The sequence below is a fragment of the Sinohyriopsis cumingii genome, chromosome 19, assembly GCF_028554795.1.
Source record: "Sinohyriopsis cumingii isolate HCF-2022 chromosome 19, ASM2855479v2, whole genome shotgun sequence".
Classification (NCBI taxonomy): Eukaryota; Metazoa; Mollusca; class Bivalvia; order Unionida; family Unionidae; genus Sinohyriopsis; species Sinohyriopsis cumingii.
In genome coordinates, this window is record NC_142979.1 from 15,130,799 (window position 1) to 15,150,641 (window position 19,843).

The window sequence follows — 19,843 nt, forward strand, 5'->3', positions numbered from 1 at the left end:
TTTGGCAGTACGATGTGCACAGCAGTTTCAAGGTATATAAAAAGTGCAATCCTTATGCTTTTAAATTTCTAGTCCTATGAAATATATCAATCACCTGCAACTATCATCTAGATTCGCAAATGAAACAACAATTTAAGTAACAAACGTGTTTCCTTACAAACACTGACACTTACAACAAATGTATATATGGTAAAGGTGGTATGTTCTTACAAACACCTTTACTTGGAATCCAACGCTCATCTTTTCAAACCAATGTATTGGGGTATGATATTTTAGAATAGGATGGTAATTACGCTTCTTACAATCCAATTCTCCACTTTACAAACGCAAGTCTAAAGAGATATGATATGATATGATATATGATATGATATCTGATATGATATGATTTGATAACAAAATTCTTTCTTACAAACCTACAGCCACATTTACGATCCAACACTCACACATACACTTATCTTTACAAACTAATTTATAGAGGGCAAGGAGTGAGTTAAAATATGAAATGCGTTTTATGTCTAAATCTCAAAGCCACATTTTTTTAAAAAAAGATGTCAGTTTTGTTTAACGGGGACGACAAAAATAAATGAATCACTGCATAAACCTGATTTTTTATTTACATTTTGATGTAAACTTAATTATACAATTATTTCCAGCAAAAGCTACTCATTAGACGAGTTGAGTATCATAAATACCATTTTCTAATGTGTTTCTAAACGTTAATTGTTTGTTGCATCCTAAATTGACGTCATTAATTGTCATTTTAAGGTTAACTTAGACTTTTTACCTTCTTCTACCTAAAAAACTAGAACCGCTAAATTTAATCAGATGTTTGTTCTCTAACTATTATACTTGGTGTACCATCACCAGACATCACCACACCACAAAAATAACAATATTCTGCGAGTCTGTGTAAAATCTGCCTCTTTCACGACAGGTCTGAAAAGATAGTAAAGAATAGGAAAAACGCCACGGATCCTAGTACTATTTGATCGTGATGATGTGGTTAATTGCTTCTGGTCTAGTATTTTTGAAGAATAATACTGTCAAGAATTCACAAATAGGCATTATTAAATAGAAAGTCAAACTGATTATTTCCCAGCATGCAAAATCACAAACCATCCTTTCGTAAATGATTTAATAATGTCAGTGAACGCAGTAATATAATAAATCTGAAAAAAATCTTTTATCCAAACGAAACTTTCATCCATAGGATTTCGAATACCTAAATTGTCAAATATATAGTTCAATATTAATTTGGAAAATTAGTTTTCAAACACAATATTGGACCTGTTAGCTATTAACGTATACTATAGACTCCACAAACGACATCTGCGGTATTTCAGTTTTCTGTAATATTTCATTGTCTGTATGAATCATACAAAATTTTCGAAGATGTAATGTCTTCTAGAATCCAAGGGAAGACTTTAAGCTTGAAGGCAAATCTTTCAAAGTCTTTTTAATCAAATATATTATTTTAGCTAACCATCTATGACATCACAGGAATATATACATTCTTAGCAAAATAAGAAGAAAGGGCGTCTAAAAAAATACAAAACAAAAAGCAAGAAACCAAAACAACAGCAGGCACAAAGTTAATGTTTAAGTACAGCTGACGTCAATAAGCCGTCGCTTTTTATCTGCTATAAGAGGTCCAATGTACAATTATTATTTTATTTAACTGAAAATGAAACAGAACATCAACAGTAATTGAATTCAATCAAAGCGGGGACGGCAACAAGGTGTTTGCATTAAATAAAAAAAAACAAAAAAGAACATCAGCAACCAGTAGGCTACAAGGAATCCGGTTACTTGAAACATCTGTTTTACTCTAATCCTCTTGAAGCTAGTCATTACAACGAGAGTTAAATATACATGCTGGCATCCGTTAGTCTCGAGAGACGATGGAACTGCGCCCATGAGAGATGTTCCGGTTGGTGGTTGTGCAGCGTCTGCTGTGGCTAAGTAGGCCAATGCGGGAGTGGCAGTCCCTGCTGCACTTGCTGCACTTACTTAAAGACTTAATCAAGTTTACTTCCTTAATTATCGGCAGCATATTTTTGTTTTGTAATTTCATGTCTGTTTTTGTAATCTTGTCGTTGTATATGTTTTTTGATGTGTTACCTAATATTGTAAAGCGCTTGGAGCTTCGAAAGATTAGGCGCGGTACCAAATCCACGTTATTATTATTATTATTATTATTAACACAAGGTCATCCAATAAAAAGTAAAACAATATCATACTTGTGACAAACAATACTAAGAAAGAAAAGACCAATGCATCAAAAGAATTCCTCAATATTTATCACAGAAAGACTCTTTAATAGGTTGAATTGTTTTGACGTCTGTTTAAAATTTTAATTTTTTTTGTTCCTCTTTGAAAAGGAATCAAACTGAGCAACAAAAAGACAATTCAGACTGAACAAGAACCTGTTTTGACAATAACTGTCAAACACGAATATTCATTCTCTCTCTGTTTGCAGATCCTCTAACATATTGATTTCTCGTCAAAGCCACCTAAGTTACTTCGTGCTTGTTTTACGGTTTTTTTTTTCTTCTTCAGAAAGTTCACCTCGGATGTCTCTCTTCCTTCGCTTCCAAAGTTGCACAAGAGAATACCATTCCTTTACTAGACTGGATTATGTCCCATTTTCTAGATAATTAACAGAGGCTCATAAGACTAACTCTCTTAGTTTGAATATTAGCTATTATATATGATTTTAGTATCTTATAAAAACACCGTTTCCTTTAAAGTCAAATCATATTCAGTACATATAAAGTGATTCTATCAGCAGAAATTTATGTTTGCTTCATACTCTTTACCTTTGTCTCGATCAACGAGTTTGACTTTGAGCTCTGTACCTCCGTGAACTAAAACTAAATCCAACGAAGCGAAGGGTGCTTCAGATGGCAATTTAATACGTAGGATTCCTAATTTCCGACACGATTCATCAATAAGGTCAGGATATTCGCGCTCTGACTGGTAAAGCGGGACGTTTATTTCGTTTGAAGATTCACTAGGATGTATTTCGCGAAAGCTTCCTAACCTGAAACTGTTTTGCTGATCCAGGGGCATGATTTGATTTATTCTTACGCTGGCGGAAAGTTCCTTTCTTTGAGGTGCACGTCCATCTCCTTCCCTATGTAAGATATACGTACATGGGCTAATCCTTGCTTGAATAATATCAGGATTCTGACCAAAGAGAATGGCACCCTTCAGTACTGCCATGAAAGGATTAGTACAGACAAACACATGAATGCTGCTAAACAAATTCCTGATTTCCTGAACAATTAATGGCGACTCTGACAGACCGCCCACAAGAATAACTTTTTTGATTCCTTTCGTTTCCATTTCGGGAGACAAGTCATTCAAATGATCTACTATTTTGCTAATTGTTTCCCTATACAGTAAATCCTTGATAACACTTGGACTGAAAAAGAAACCGGATGGTTTGATGAAGAACTGGCTTGCATTTGTGGTACTTCCTTGCCGTGATAGAAGGTTTTTCCTTATGTCATGTGGTAAATCAATTTCAATTTCATTTGAACCTTCCGACGAATCATCTTTGTCGGATGCTTCTATCTTTCGCTTTTCGAATTCTAATTCTAATTTTAAGAGGTCTGCTTTCCTGCAGTTGCTGAATAGCGCCGTTCCATCTTTGCTCTTAAACGTCTCTTTGCAGATCTTCATGAAGGCATCATTTACTCTGTGGCCACCCCATGGTCCGCCGTGAGACCGCAGGATTTGTTTCAATTTACCGTCCTCTAGAACTTCGACACCAGTAACATCCAAAGTGCCACCTGTAAAAGAGCAGCAATCATGTAGGAAACTTTGCTTTCTTTATTTGCGTAATTATTCACGTGATACGTAATTTTCATTCATGGATTGATGAGATTTAAAACTGGTTTATTTAAAATAAATTCATATATGTCCATGAACCGTCCAATACACGAAGCTATGTCCAATTTGCAACGCAAAACAAGTTTTCAACTTTAACCACTCATTACGTCCGAGACCAATGTTCAGTTTGCTTATTCGTGTATAAATAATACTATAAATATGTTACATTTATTTGTGATTTATTATTTACTTCAATGGTTCTTTATAATTCGTCACATTTTAATGTTATAACTTGTTCAGCACACGCCTTTAACAAATATTTATAAAATATTCCAACTGTTGCAGACGAATATCTTAATACCTACGTGAAATAAGAGCTACTTTCAACAGTCTACAACATGTAGCTGTTCTGAAAACGGTTAATGATTGGCTTTTTCACATCGAACATGTGAAGGACTCAAGCGACATAGCATATATAATTTTATCAAATATTGTACGTGTGTGTTGAAAGAATCTAGTGTCACATACCGCCGAGGTCAACAACTAAAAATTTGTCCCCGGAAATTCCAAGATTGCACATGCCACTTTTTTCTTGTTTGGAAAGGAAAATGCAGTTGATTGCAGCTGCCTCTGGTTCAAGTGCCAGAATGAGTTTCGTTCCAGGAATTCCGGCCTACAAGAAATGTTAAAAGTTGTATATGATCCCCAAAGAGTGTATTTAATAATGCTCTCTCTATCAACACCGCAGTTCTGTGTCATTTACAACACGGTAAATGAAAACAAAGCGTAGTGTACTTGTTACAATTTTAATTGCAAGGAAAAACAACTTTTGATCCAGGGTTTCAATAAATTGCTGACTTTACACTATACAGACATCAGCCTTTCTCTCTCTCTCTCTCTCTCTCTCTCACACACACACACACACACAAATTATTTATCTGCAGCAGACTCACGCTGTTTATGTGAGTTATCTATGAACTTAACGAGCAGATTAAACAGATACCTTGATGACTACATAGATGGATGCATGTATATATTCATTCAACCAATCATCACTTTTTGTCTTTTTGAATCCCCTACTGGGATACGAGATCACTAAAATAAAAATGTAATAATTATAAGACAAAATACTTTTGTACATCATACTTTAAAATTCAAAAATTAAACATTATAAGGCCTACCAGAATATGAGTACAACTAACAAACACTTATTCCTTTTTTTCATATCATAAATAATAGCAACAAGCTATAATGTATTGGATTCAGTCGTTTTCAGAGAGGTGGATATAACTATTATATTGGCTTAACACGAACCCAGCAATGTCTGTATCAATTTGTGTACAAGGTTGGGCAGGATAACGGTGCGCTCAATTCTAGTTGTGTTCAACAGTAACAATCACAAGAAAAGTGCAACTTTCACGATTTAAAACATACAAATGAGATACTCGAATGTTTGAGAAAATAAGCATATTTACGTACAAGATTTAATGATGATAACATTGAAATAATGATTAAAAAACAGGATGAAGAAGGAAAGAAGTGATACTTTATCTAAGTAATTACACAAATTATCATTCGGTTAAATTCACAGTCCAACTCAAAATGTTTGAGCATTTTCCGATGTCAACATACAACGATTAAAGAAAGCATATAATTTATGGCAAATTAGGTTAGATTTTAAGAAACACATGGTCGCACAGTACACAAAGCAGCTGTTTATAATGACCCATATAAATGACAAAATGTGACATAAATCTGAAAGCATTCATATGTTTTAAAATATATTGAAGATATGCTGCAAATTGTTGAAAATAAAATTAAATGTTATAAACGGTCGTCATGTAGGATGGTTGACAATTTATCAAGCATAAATTATTCTCTTGAGGTTTGTATTTAGTTTTAGATTCTCGAATTCAGTGGGTTTGCAAAACATGATATAAAAAGGTATTTAAGACATCTTTACTACGATCCTGTAAGGCCATTTGCTTATTACAGTAGTCAGCTGAGGGAACAAATTGAAAAGAACAAAAATAAAAAATAAGCAAATAAATAAATTAAAAATGATTTACTGAACAGGCTACATACACATTACACAAGCAAGCAATAAAAAAGATTTCCCAACAAAAACCTTCCAGCTATTAACTAGGATGACCAGTATCAGACTTTGTTGACCTGTAAGTGGATGGATACTGCAACAATGGATACATATACAATTTCACAGGGATATATGTCTTTTTAAAATCTCATGGGTTGAAAAATTAAAAACCAGACACAATATGATATGCACGATACTTTACAATTTACAAAATAGGAAAGGAATGAACTCTTTGTAACTTGCTACGACAAAAACAAGTACGTAGTGGAAATGTTTAACAGAAGATAATTGTTGTTGTAGGGTTTAACGCCATTTTTCAGCACAAGATAGGCTATACATGGCGGCCAGTATTAATGGTGGAGGAAGAACCCGAGAAAACCCCGGAAAGAACCACCGACCCATGAGAAGCTACTGGCAAGCTTTCTCACATACCCACATTGGCTGAATCCGAGACTCGAACCCAGGCAGACAGTAGCTTCTCGTGGGTGGTGGTTCTTTCCGGAGTTTTCCCGGGTTCTTCTTCCACCATTAATACTGGCCGCCGTGTATAGCCTATCGTATGCTGAAAATGGCGTTAAACCCCCACAACAACGACAACAGAGTAGAGTCACAGTGCTGAAAGAAGATGAGAAAATAAAGCGCAGGTATTGTTAATAAAGTTAAGGCAACACTCAAGCAAGCCAATAAAAATGAACAATACTCCTGCAGAACAAAATAAACGTTCCTTGTATAAAACAGATAAAGGAAGAAAATACTGTACAGGTAATTGCGCATTTCATATTGCAGGCATTGAATATCATCCTAAACGTGTGTGTAGGATATGGATATTGCACACGTAATGTCCAGGAGGAAACATAGACGCCAAAGGTACGGACATAATAATTGTGGAAATCAAAACCTGGTAAACGAAGAACACTATTAGGAAACAGAAGAAGAAAATGTAGTCCTGGAAGTATGATTCTAAGATAACAGAAGATCTAATGTTGACCCGAGCGGACATACAAGGAAAATAACTCAGGTTGAAAGTGTGACTAAACTGCATTTGTAATTTATGTAGTTAGTGACCAATGCAGTGACATGAATACTTGTATTATTCGGACACTTCCTTGGACATCTACTTTGCTAAAATTGATATTATCCTTAATTATGCTCCCTCCTTCCCTCCCTCTCCCCTCCTCCCTTTCTCTCGGTTTTACATATTTTTAGTCTGGGTTAATATGCGGCTATCTAAATGTTGCGAGATTATAACTCATGATGTTGTAAGAGATAGATTTATAATATCTTTTAATCTTGAAGGTGTAAAATTTCTCTCTCTGTCTCTCTCTCTCTCTCAATTATAGGCAATCTAGGCATCCTCTGTATTAATGGTCTCAGTTAATATACATATGTTTACGTACATCAAACATTCTATATATACAGAACAAAGCTACACCCGATCAAACTTTGCAGACAGCAATTCGAAAGCTATACAGAAGTATATTGTTACGTGTTTAGGCTCTAATAAACAGTAACAAAGAAAAAGTGAAGACAACAAGCTTTGAAAAATTTAACAAATAAGTTATTTCCCTGGAAAAACAAGGTAACAATGAGGAAAAGAACTTACGGGTTTAAGAATCAAATCCAATAATAATCAAAGAGTTAAATTATTAGTCCTAGTAATATAATGATCTAACGAATTTGAGTTCGAGTCCTAAAGAAAATCCAAAAATGGAAGGTGATGACGTATACTTTAGCCTGTATAGCACTGAAGTGTCCACAGTTCTTTGTTGAACCACAGAATATAATCCCGTGTTTGAATTTCCGAATAAAATTTAAAGAAATGTCTTTGTCCAAGGATTCTGTATGAGCACATTCAAAAATTTCAACAACAGAACACCTTTCGGTGTCGAAGGTAAAACGCCTAACTGAGATTGTTTCTTTAAACATCGATATAAAACCTGAATACTGCGTAAAACATGCTCGGATGAGGGTCAAACCTCCTGTAAAACCAGAATTTCTAGAACATCATAGAAGCTATTTACGTCTAAAATCACGTTGTCCCATCAGCCTCGATTTCACTATTATGAAGCACACGTTAATAAATAAATAAAAGGATGTTGTTTACTGTAACTGTTACTAATTTTGAATCAAGGCCAGGAACTAGGTCAGCATTAGGTGTTTACGACAAAAGAGTAAGGTTAAACTAATTTCTGGAAAATATCAAATTTCAGTTTTAAAAAATTACATTACTTTAACATGTAATGAAATTAATAAAAAAATTAAAACTTACAAACAGACAATTAAATTAAATCATGTATAAATTAAACAAAATATACATAACACTTCCCCATATTGAAAAAGAAAGATTTATATGATAAAGCTTTCTTTTTACGATACATAAATTATACACGAGGTTAAAAAAAAAGAATTATTATGAATTATCCACAGAATACATGAAATAATACATTTCTATACACGGGAAAGTGCATATGCTATTAAATTATCTTTTCCCTTGATGTGACTGATGAAACTCCACTTTAGTAGTCTTTGATTTTTATTTTTCAGCTTGCCGATGAAAGTATGGGGGTTGTGGTCACTAAACACAATAATCGAAGACGGAGCTGAACTAATATAAACTTCAAAATGTTGAAATGCCAATGTCAACGCCAAACATTTCTTCTCATTGTTGAATAATTTCTTTGATGCTTATTTAAATTTTTAGAAAAATAGCACACTGGATGATCAACACGATTTGCGTCTTCTTGAATCAATATTGCTCCAACCCCAACATCACTTGCATCAACATACAGTTTAAATGATTGGCTGAAACTTGGAGTTGTAAGAACTGGCGCGCTTTTAAGTATGGTTTTTACCTTATCATTTTTCAGTCTAAAGGAACTTGTTTTTCTTGCTCAATAAATTTATCAGGGGTTCGGCAGTTATAGAAAAATTGGAACAAAATTTTCGATAGTATCCAGCCATACCTAAAAAACGCATCAGTTGCTTTTCACTAACAGGCACAAGGAATTCAGAGATAACCTTGACCTTAGCATTTATTGCTTTAACTTGTTCATGTCCCACGATATGTCCTAGAAAAATTACACTAGCATAGCAGAACTTATTTTTGGATAAATTAATTGTCAAACTTGCATCTGTGAGTCTGTCCAAGAATTTCCGAATTGTTGCTAAATGTTCTTTCCAGGTGTCGTTGTAGATGATGACATCATCGATGTCAGCATTACAATTGTCTAGACCAGAGATGATCATATTCAAATGACGTTGAAGTGTACTTGGCTACGCTTTCATCCTAATCGGCATCACTTCATAGTGATAAAGTCCATCTGGAGTCACAAATGCCGAAATTTCCTTTGCTCTTTCTGGCAGTGGAATTTGCCAAAATCCTTTTTGAAGGTCAAATTTGGTGACATACTTGGCATTTCAGATCTTATAAATACAATCATCGATTCTTGGTAATGGAAATGAATCTGTCTTTGTCACACTGTTCATCTTCCTATAATTTGTTCACATACGGAAAGTTTTATCTGGTTTCGGAACAAGTATACATGGCGCACTCCAGTCACTTTCAATGGGCTCGATAAAATCATTCTCCAGCAAATACTGAATTTCTTTATTCAAGTATTCCTGTTTGAGAAGGGTCATCCTGTACGGGTGTTGTTTCACCTGTTTGGAATTTACAATTTAAGCGTCATGGAAAACTTTGTTCTTGTAGCAACATCATTTCTTTCTTGCTGTTGCAAATGTGAAAGTTTCTGGTCCAGATCTTTCATAATTTCTAAATTCCGAAGATTTATCACTCCAGTATCAGTAGAATCCGATGATATTCCTTAACATAAATCTTCACTGAGTGGGACAGGTACAACTAAATTAACTGCATGTTTAACCTGGTTATCTCTTTCAATATACTTGTACTATTATTATTATTTAACTCGTTCATTTCTTTCTTAACTTGCTAAGAGCTGTAATATCTAATCTGAAGAACATTTTGAAGAATGAGCAAGAGAGACAGAACTCTATTACTAGACTCAAAAGTTCTCTCCATCGTAGTTCTGTCAAACCATAATTTCACTTTTGACTTGAATTGCTGAATGTCAAATTCAAGCATAATTAGCTGGAAAGTTCCAGTCCTAAAATTTGACACTTGACCCGATTGGACAGATTTGAGTAAAAATCTTTATCAATGTTTTTACTATGGTTTTAGATTTAATATTCCTCAAAGGAATTGCCTCTGGAAACCGTGTTGACGCACACATTGTGGTCAACAAGGTTTGGTCTTAGGTAAGGGACCAACACAATCTACCATAATTCTACTACATGGTTCGTCAAATGCAGGAATAGATTGTTGATGAGCCTTAGGTATCTTTTGATTGGGTTTTCCTACCATTTGACAAGTATGGCAAGATGTACAGTATTTACCAACACCGCTTTGATTTTTGGACAATAGAAGTGAGTCAAGATCTTGTGATAAGTCTTATTAATCCCTAAATGACAAGCAAAAGGAATTTCATCGGCCAGACTAAGTATTTCCTGTCTGTAAGATTTTGGAACTACTATCTGATAGTTCACTGACCACTCATCATCAGCAGGTACCTCGAGAGGTCTCCATTTTCTCATAAGAATTCCATTTTTAACGAAATAACATACATATAATTCAGTGGCTTCAGTTTCACCGATGGCCCTTTTAAACAAACATGAGATCTCAGGATCTTTTTCCTGTTCGACGACATGTGTCGTTTGTCATCCTGATTAGAATAAAGAGAATGAGTAGTTAAAAGAGAATCGCTGTGATCAATACATTCTGATTGATCCAAACAAAGAGAGAAAGTGACCTCATCAAAAGCCTGACCAATGCATGTGTCAGCTAAAGGAATACGTTCCTTATTAACACCATTCTCAAGAGCTTTCTTTGCCATAGCACAGGCTGGGAATAAATCAGGGAATTCTTTTTCAATTAGATCGACTTTCTAATCCAAACAAGGCTTGTCAGTTACAAGTGGATTAACCACAATCTTGTCTCCAGCTACGTCGTTGCCTAGTAATAAATGATTGCCCTCAACGGGTAAAACAGAGACTGTTCGGACTGTCACGGGTCCAGAGACTAAGTCTGATGACAAATTTACACACTGGAGAGGAACATTACCAAAGCCACACTCTACTCCCCGAATAAGAACACTCTCATTAGAAGAAGACTTCTCAGAAAAAGGCAAAGTACCTGACAATAAAAGACTCTGAGAAGCTCCTGTGTCCCTTAAAATTTTAATAGGAATAGGATTGGCCGAATCACCCAAGAGTGATATAGAGGCCTTCAATATGAATGGTTCATAATTCTTCATAATAAAATCAGACTGGGGTATATTAGACTCAACAAATGTATTGCTTTCAATACATGACCGTGACTTTGACCTCTTAGAAATAAGAGCATTTGAAATAGGTCGGTCTTGATTCTGATGCATTTGTTTCAATTTGTAGCAATCGGAAATATCGTGTCCTTTCTTCTTGCAACAGGTACACGTAGGAAGAGACAAGAATCTTTGATCAAGCTTATCAGAAGCTTGATTTTTAGAAGTTGTGCCAGTTTGAGATTTATAAGTATTTGTATTAGGCTGAAGTACTTTTCTGCCAGAAGACTGTTAATGAGTTAAAGAATACTCATCAGCAGCACGAGCATCATTTTCCAAGGTTTCTATCTTATGCTCGTCAAGATACGTCTTAATGTCACTATGGTCACAGTTCTTGAACTCTTCAAGTAATACAAGTTGTTCGTGATTTTCATAATCTTGTTCAACTTTCTTGGCCAAGCACCATCAACTAACTGCTCTTTTTCTCAAGCGAATTCATAACTCCTTAAGATGCATTCCTTAACCACATCATAGTCACCATTTTGTTGAACTGACAGTGTATGGTAGATATCACAAGCTTTACCAGTGAGTACACGTAATAATTGAGACCAATGCTCCCTTGGCCATTTCAAATTTTCAGCAACTTTTCCAAAACGAGTAAAAAAGGGGGCACTAACCTAATATTCTTTGCAACATCAAAACTTAAATTTGTATTTGAAGTGGGAATGTGTTTTTCGCTTGCCAGCTCCATTTATTTTATTCTATATTGATATTCCCTCTCTTCCGTCTCTCTTTATTCCTTATCTAACTGTATTTGTTTTTCTTGTAACTGCATTTGTCTTTCTTTCTCTCTTTCCTGTCTCTCTCTCCTCTTTCTCAAATTGTAACTGCATTTTTTCCTTCTTTTCGTAATAACAATTGTTCTTTCTCTTTCTCCAATTTCATTCGTTCATTCTCTTTCTCGAATTTCATTTGTTCTTTCTCTTTCTCCAATTGCAACTGCAACTGCATTTGTTTTTCTTCTTTATCTTTTGAAAGTTCCAGCTTCCTCAACTCCAATTACATTTCGTATCTTAATTCTAATTCCTTTACTTTTATGTCAGAGTCTGATACAGACTTACTGATCGAAACCAAAGCACTTTTGTCCAAAACATTCTTTTCTACTCAATACCGGACCAAAGGTTTTCTAATATCTTGCTTCATTAAGGAAGCTTTTGCCACACAAAGATCATATTTTCTGGCAAATTGAAACAATTCATCTTTTTTCAAAACATCTAATTGTTCCTGGGTAGGATTAAAATGAAAGATTTCCACTTTTGGTGACATTGTAGAAAAAGCTTGCTGATTTCACAAAAAATTTCAAAATTGTAATAGAGTACTTGAGAGTTTTAAAAGATTTCAAAAACTAGGGGAATTCAAATTTAAAAGGCAAAGTTTTCTGAAATATTTTACCCAAAATTCAAATATCTCGGACGAGCTCCCACTTTCGTTGTTACATGTTTAGGGTCTAATAAACAGTAACAACGAAAAATTTATAATAACTTTGTAAAATTTAACAAATAATTTATTTTTATGAAAAAAAACAAGGTAAAAATGAGGAAAAGAACTTACTGTTTGAAGAATCAAATCCAAAAATCAAATATATATAACAATATTGTCTGTACCACGAAGTTTCCTCGTGGCGTTTGATATGAAGATAAAATGAGAAGCTGAAACTGCAGTTGGAAACAATTTAGACAGAATGCTAATGATAGACGTCACCAAACTCTAAGGAAGTGATCTTTTAAAGTTGAATTCTGATAGTGAAAAAGTATGAAAAGTGATTAAAAAATGCTACAACTCTGCAATCAAATGTTTAGTGACCAAAGGTCTGTTAAAAATGGCGTATTCAATGGTTTACAATTGAGATACGTCTACAGACTCCACAAAGTATTTTGTTCGATGAACAACAATAGCAAGCACACATTTATAGACTAGTGGTCCAAGTCGCTCAGTAAATCCTTGCTACATTCGTACCACTCGATTTTCAAGTCAGCTCTGTTTTACATGTTTCTTCTAATACATAAAATGAAATCATCTTGAAACAGTTTGATTTATAGGCTTAAAGATGAGTTATGTTGTGTTTTTTTTAAATCTTTGTTTTCTTGTTATAGTAGCCTATCAATATGCAACGAGTGAGTAAACTTCCCCTTTGAACTGCCCAATAAAATTTGTCTTCTGCCGGTGTTTTTTTGTTCAAGGAAAGCGCTTTTTCTACCATGTTAGAACGAATACATGAGTATATCAAGGAATTATATTTATTTATACTTAACATTATATTGTTCTTATGTGCACCGATGCCTATCAGCTAATGTATCTGTCTGAAATATGAAATATGAAATATGAAATATAATATGTGAAATATGAAATATGAAATATGTGAGACGCTGACGCTATGCTTTTGTGCAGGAGATTTATTACGTTGAATGGATAAAGAAGTTATGTAAAGGTTTGTTCTTTAAATAATTTTGTTTCTTCATTTTATGGGAAAAATTGACGAAAAGGAAAAAAACTTTTAACTCGGAACTAGCACGTCAGGAAAGAAACTGAGTTGAAACCGAGTAGCTGTTCTTATAACAATTTAGTATGGCCTAATTTTAAAAAGTACACCCAATAATAGGCATCATGATAGTAGGCTTAAAATAATTAACGTTTTAACAAAATATCCTACAAATCAAGATAAAAATGTAGATGATCACAAATTGTATATTTCATTAGTGTCTGATGCTCAGGTAAACATTCCAAATAATAAACAAAATATCAGATATGTTTTGAGAATTGTTAAACGTACCTAAAATAACATTATGACATTATAATTGATTATGAAAACTGTGCTGTACATTGTTTCTGACTAATGAAGAAAATTCATCTAGCATAGGTGGAGAAAATTATGTAGCAATAATCGTGACCACATGTTTAGTATCGTCTAAAATATCTCCTATATACGTTATCTAACGTCATGAACTATGTGGGAAATACCTGTCAATACATTGCATTTTACTTGAAAATCTCACATTTTTGAATACAGAAGAATTAAGATGAGAACTATGTTTATATTAAAGGTTTTATGAATGAACAAACCATTCGTAAGAAATCGCGAATGGCATCACTAAAATAATTTATACAAAGATAGGCCATCAATAGGTGTCAAGCAGTTCTCAATCCGTGCGAAATGCTGAATTCTATGCAATTATCAGGAAATAAAATCTTATTTTGTTAGCAAATAACTCATAATAACTTAAAACTGTGTTGTACTTTAAGAACTGAAAAATGTCATTGTTTAATTATTTTAAACTCTTATAAATTTCTGTAAAAGCTGACTGAGCATCTGATTTGTGTTCTGTAATTAGTCTGGTGCAATAGATCCTATTAATATTCCAGACCACACGAGAATGAATACCCGTTAGACTGTTTTAATGGATATTTACACAGTGTAAGCCAGTCTACAAACTCTCAGGGTGTGCAAAGCCTTAATGCGGAATAGCCCATTTCATACCGAATTTAACCGAGTTGCTCCGTAATTATCCGAATAACCTCCCGAGTTACTTTATACTCCAGCCAATCAAACGCTGGTGGGTACATGTACATAACAAAATGGCGTCCATTGTTGTTTAGAAATATTTCAGAAATAACATTAATTAAATGATTGAAATTTATATGTAAATTATCCACAGACTTTCAAAAACAAATCCGATAAACTCATATGAAACGCATTTTATTATAGTGACGTTTCAGATGCACAGAAATAGTTTGAACAACTTGCTCTTTGATTGTCAGGATTAAATTTGTTTACTTCGACACCGTTTCCTTACTTACATGTACATGTCCAGATGTAAACAGCTCAAAGCTACTCTCTCGTATGGGTTTGAAATCCGCCATGGTTTCCAGAAAATAAGACAGGATGGTTCCAATATTAAATTTCGTCAATATCCGCGGCGGCATCGCTGTGGAATATGCATTTTCAACTCGATAAACGATGTTGAAGTAGTTACAGAAGTTGATGCTGATGTTGAAAGCGTTAACCATATTTTGCCCACCACCTATCGAGTGGCTATTACGGTCAGCTGACCACCCGCCACGTGATCAAAATTCCGAGCAAATTACGAAGTTCATCGAAGTCTGCATGAAATGGGCTATTGATACTACAATCTTTCAACTAGTTTCAACTCGTTGGGTTTTCAATACAACAATTGCCGCATTTTATCGTTTACATTTATCGTAGCAACACAATGCCAAATATTAAATTAACCTTTACTAGTGCCCCAAAGGGAAACTTAAACTCAAATGAAACTCTCTCATCTGGTTGGTCCAATAAATCTGAGTTAAGATTTTATTTGAGGCAGAATAATATAAGTGGTCTAATAGTTATTTTAAATTTTCGTTTTAGTGTTCTCGTTTACGGAATCCATAAAAGACAAAACAAGGCTGGAATATATAATGGCAACTACTTAACTACTGAGAAAAAGATAATAATCGATTGAATGATCAACCGATAGACAGATCTATGGATCGATTCATAGCAGTAGTATATATCGATTTGATTAAAATACTTAAGTAACTAATAAAATAATATCGTTGCTTTTGATTGTGGCATCCGATTCATTTTATTGAGCAAAAATGTACAATAACTGGCTAATGCGACAAAGACTTCATAACAAGTATAATAGTGCAAATCGTAAAAAATAAAAGAATGTAAAGACAGATTGATTATTTTTTTTAAATCTCACCATTTCTGCAGCCCTTCTCATAATGTTTTTGGCATGCTCAGTCCAAATTGCTGGTACGGTGATAATCCAGCGTACACGATCCAGGTTGATTTTTTCAATTCTTTCATATCTTTGAATACAGTCATTTTTCAAGAGCTCTATAAGCTTAGACATCACTTCAACGATTGGCTTTTTCCTTGAAAAGTAATCCTCTGTGTATTCAGATATGCTATCACGAAAATTCTGAAAAAATACGAAAGCTTGTGAAAACATTATCAACAGTAAGCTTTCGAAAATATATAACTCACAATAAGCTTTCTAATGCATATAATCCACAATAAATGTTAAATACAATTTTAGAGAGACTTTCTATGACTAAATTATAACACACTAATATATTTTGTTATAAATGCATCAATATATCCATCCACCCACCCCCTCATCGATCCATCTACCTAAAACAATAATGGTTTTGTGAATCATTATATTTACATCGTAAATTAGCGAATATAGCAAGCGGGTTATCAAGTTTTTGCCTACCACGTATGACCCCTGTGGGATATATTATGTCCGCGTGTCATGCGTGTGTGCGTGCGTGTGTGTGTGTGATTTTGATTTTTAACATAGCATTAACAATTTTTCAGTCATATCGCTATGATGTCTGCAGGATGACAGTTTATAGTGATGTCTAGCACTGGGGCATCATGCCGCAGACATGTAGCATGATGTCCCACCCAGTCACATTATCCTGACACCAGGCCGACTAGTCCTAACACTAACCTCTTAATGCTGAGAGACAAGCGAGGCAGCTGTTAGTACCATTTTGCAAGTCTTTGGTTTGACTCGACCGAGGACTGAAGCCACGACCTCCCGCATCCGAAGCGGACGCTCAAACCACTCGGCCATCGGAGCGGTCCGCCTATCATGCAATTTGATGTTTACTCGTATTCCCACGTTGTAGTAATATTTTAAAAGATTCGGTTCCTATTTTAATGTTCATTATATAGTTATGTTTAACATTTCAGCTAAAGTTTTTGAAGTTTAAAGATAAGATCAACATAACAATATCAGCATCTTCAATTTAATAACTGAGTAATTAATTAAAAGCGGCAATGATATTGTGTTTACTAAGATCTTAAACTGTTTCACTGCAGTCGGATTCAGAGCTACCGTAGACAAGTCGACTATTTCCGGAATCCATTGAGAACAGTAGCCGGTGTTACTATTGTTTATTGTAAAATCAGAAGGTGCGAAGTTTATGCCATCTGGCGAATACTTACTGGAAGATGACTGGTCCTGCATTTAACAAAGACAGCACGTGGCGTCATATTGGAATGTTCGATACAGCTCAGTGGTTCAATGGTAGACAGAAAGGATGACTGTCGACACCCTAGTATTTTATACTATGTTTATAATGAAAAGAACCAACACAGATTTTGGTGGCTTTTTATTCTTTACGAAAACCTGAGGGTGATATACGTTTGCGGGTAATCTGTGGTTTTTCTTATATACACAATAGAAAAACTTGCGGGTAATACACGAGTGCGTGTTATGCTTGGACGAGTATTATAATGTTATATTCGCTAATTTACGGTATATACATTCACACACGCACACACACACATACATACATACAATGGTAATACACGAGTGCGTGTTATACTTGGACGAGTATTATAATGTTATATTCGCTAATTTACGGTACATACATTCACACACACACACACACACACACACACACATACATACATACAATGGAAATAAAAAACAACAGAACCGCTCCGGTGGCCTAGTGGTTAGAGCGTCCGCCTCGGATGCGGGAGGTCGTGGGTTCGATTCCCGGCCGAGTTATACCCAAGACTTACAAAAATGATACTAACAGCTGCCTCGCTTGGCGCTTAGCATTAAGAAGTTATTGTTAGGACTGGTCGGCCTGGTGTCAGGATAATGTGACTGGGTGGGACATCATGCTACATGTCTGCGGCATGATGCCCCAGTGCTAGACATCACTATAAACTGCCACAGTGCAAATATCGTAGCGATATGACTGAATTTTTTATAAAGCTACGTTAAAAATCCAAATCACACACACACACACACACACACACACACACACAAAGACACACACATAAAACAACGGTGCAACCAGTTTCGCATTTACAATATGCTTCTTCACGCGCAAAATATTTTTTACAGAAACGGTAAGCGTCTTTAGTTTTTAAAACAGCAATTACGTCACTGACATACAATATATTCTAAGTGTTTAGAGCGTTATAATTCGTTTTTAGGTTACGATTCAGAAGTGGGGATGTAGGTAGGCATCGAGGGTTCGTATGGGAATGATGATATATTAAAAGTGGGGATGTAGGTGGGGGCATCGAGGGTCGTATGGGTATGATGGTGGAATATATATTAAAAAGCATGAAGATCTGACATGGACGTAATTAACCTGTCAATCGTAACAGCACATACATGACTATACATTTCTACTGTCAAATACTGTTTTTTTTTTATTGATCGCATTATAAAGCTATGTTAATATACATAATGCATTTAACCACACCTTTCGCGAGTCTGCAGTATCTACTGTAAATATTATCATGCTGAAATAAATTCAGACCAAAGTGATCCTGGCCCCATTTCTAAATAAAGATTTTTTGTTGGAATATCGGATCTTTACGTTTTAATTTTTAACAATTTACAATTAAAATTTGAACTTTTAATTGGTATGATACAATCAGTTTTTGCAAACATATTGTGAAATCACATTTAAATGCCTACCCCATACGCCTATCTACCTACCTACATGTTTGCACGGTTCTGTCCAGGCAGAAAAGACACAAAAGAATAAAAAAGTAAATTCTTTTCAACCATATGAAGGCAGAGTTAACAAGTTGATAAAAAACAGATTATCGTTTTGTATTTTTTTCTTTTCCACAAAATAATTTTCTTATAACCTGCCTGAAAAGCTATTATCTAAGTCGATCACTAGAACCCATATATTAGTGGGTGAAGGTCAAAGGCTTTGAGTAAACTTGGACTGAGAATCAGCAGTGCGTAGTTCATGCATCAGTAATTACCTTGATGAACTATTAAATGGGTAAGGTCTCATATGAAAAACATCCAGCATGCAATCCACATACCTAATTCCTATTGCATTCAAATATACAATACACAGTTATTAACCAAAAATGTGTATATCCTACTGCACTAACTTTAAAATTACGGAAGGTAGATATTTGTTAAATTTTGTTAAACATGATATATATATATATATATATATATATATATATATATATATATATATATATATATATATATATATATATATATATATATATATATACTAATAGTTAGTATATATAATGATTATTAATATACTAAGCGCTTCAAGTACTGGGAAAACCCGGCTCAGTTAGGTACATAAATAAATTTTTGAATTGGTAACAAAATTTCAAATCTTTTTATTTTATTTTATTTTTTTAACGGGGGTGGGGGTGGGGAGTGCTAGGGTTGGTATCGGAAAACAGGGATGGTCGGCCGGAAAACAGGGATGGTCGGCCGACCGGAAAGGCATATACTTTCTTTTTCTTTGGCCTAACTCACTGAGTGTTAACATCTCACAAGATACAATTCATAGTTATTAATATGGAAAGTTTGTCATTGAATCTCATATCAATTTATATTTTCAACTACACTGGTCAGAAGGGCCTTCTCTGAAAGCAGGGGTGTATATAGGTTTATCATGGACGAATCAGTATGGAAATACTTAAGCTCATGATAGCAAACATAAAATGTCAGTCACTGTGACCTTATTTAGTTTTAATTGT

At 34.6% G+C, this 19,843-nt stretch overlaps 1 protein-coding gene across 2 annotated transcripts in view; it reads right to left on the bottom strand.

Annotated features, from left to right (window-relative positions):
• Positions 1–596: 596 nt before the first annotated feature.
• Positions 597–19,843, bottom strand: part of LOC149775168 (heat shock 70 kDa protein 12A-like) — a 30,462-nt gene continuing 11,215 nt past the window's right edge. For both annotated transcript variants that reach the window (XM_089943374.1, XM_089943375.1), the window contains 3 exons: positions 16,035–16,256; positions 4,366–4,510; positions 597–3,797 (listed from right to left, as the gene is read on the bottom strand). In XM_089943374.1, coding sequence (XP_089799500.1) covers positions 2,785–3,797; positions 4,366–4,510; positions 16,035–16,256 — 1,380 coding nt within the window. In that variant the 3' untranslated portion in view covers positions 597–2,784. The remainder of the gene's footprint in view (positions 3,798–4,365; positions 4,511–16,034; positions 16,257–19,843) is intronic.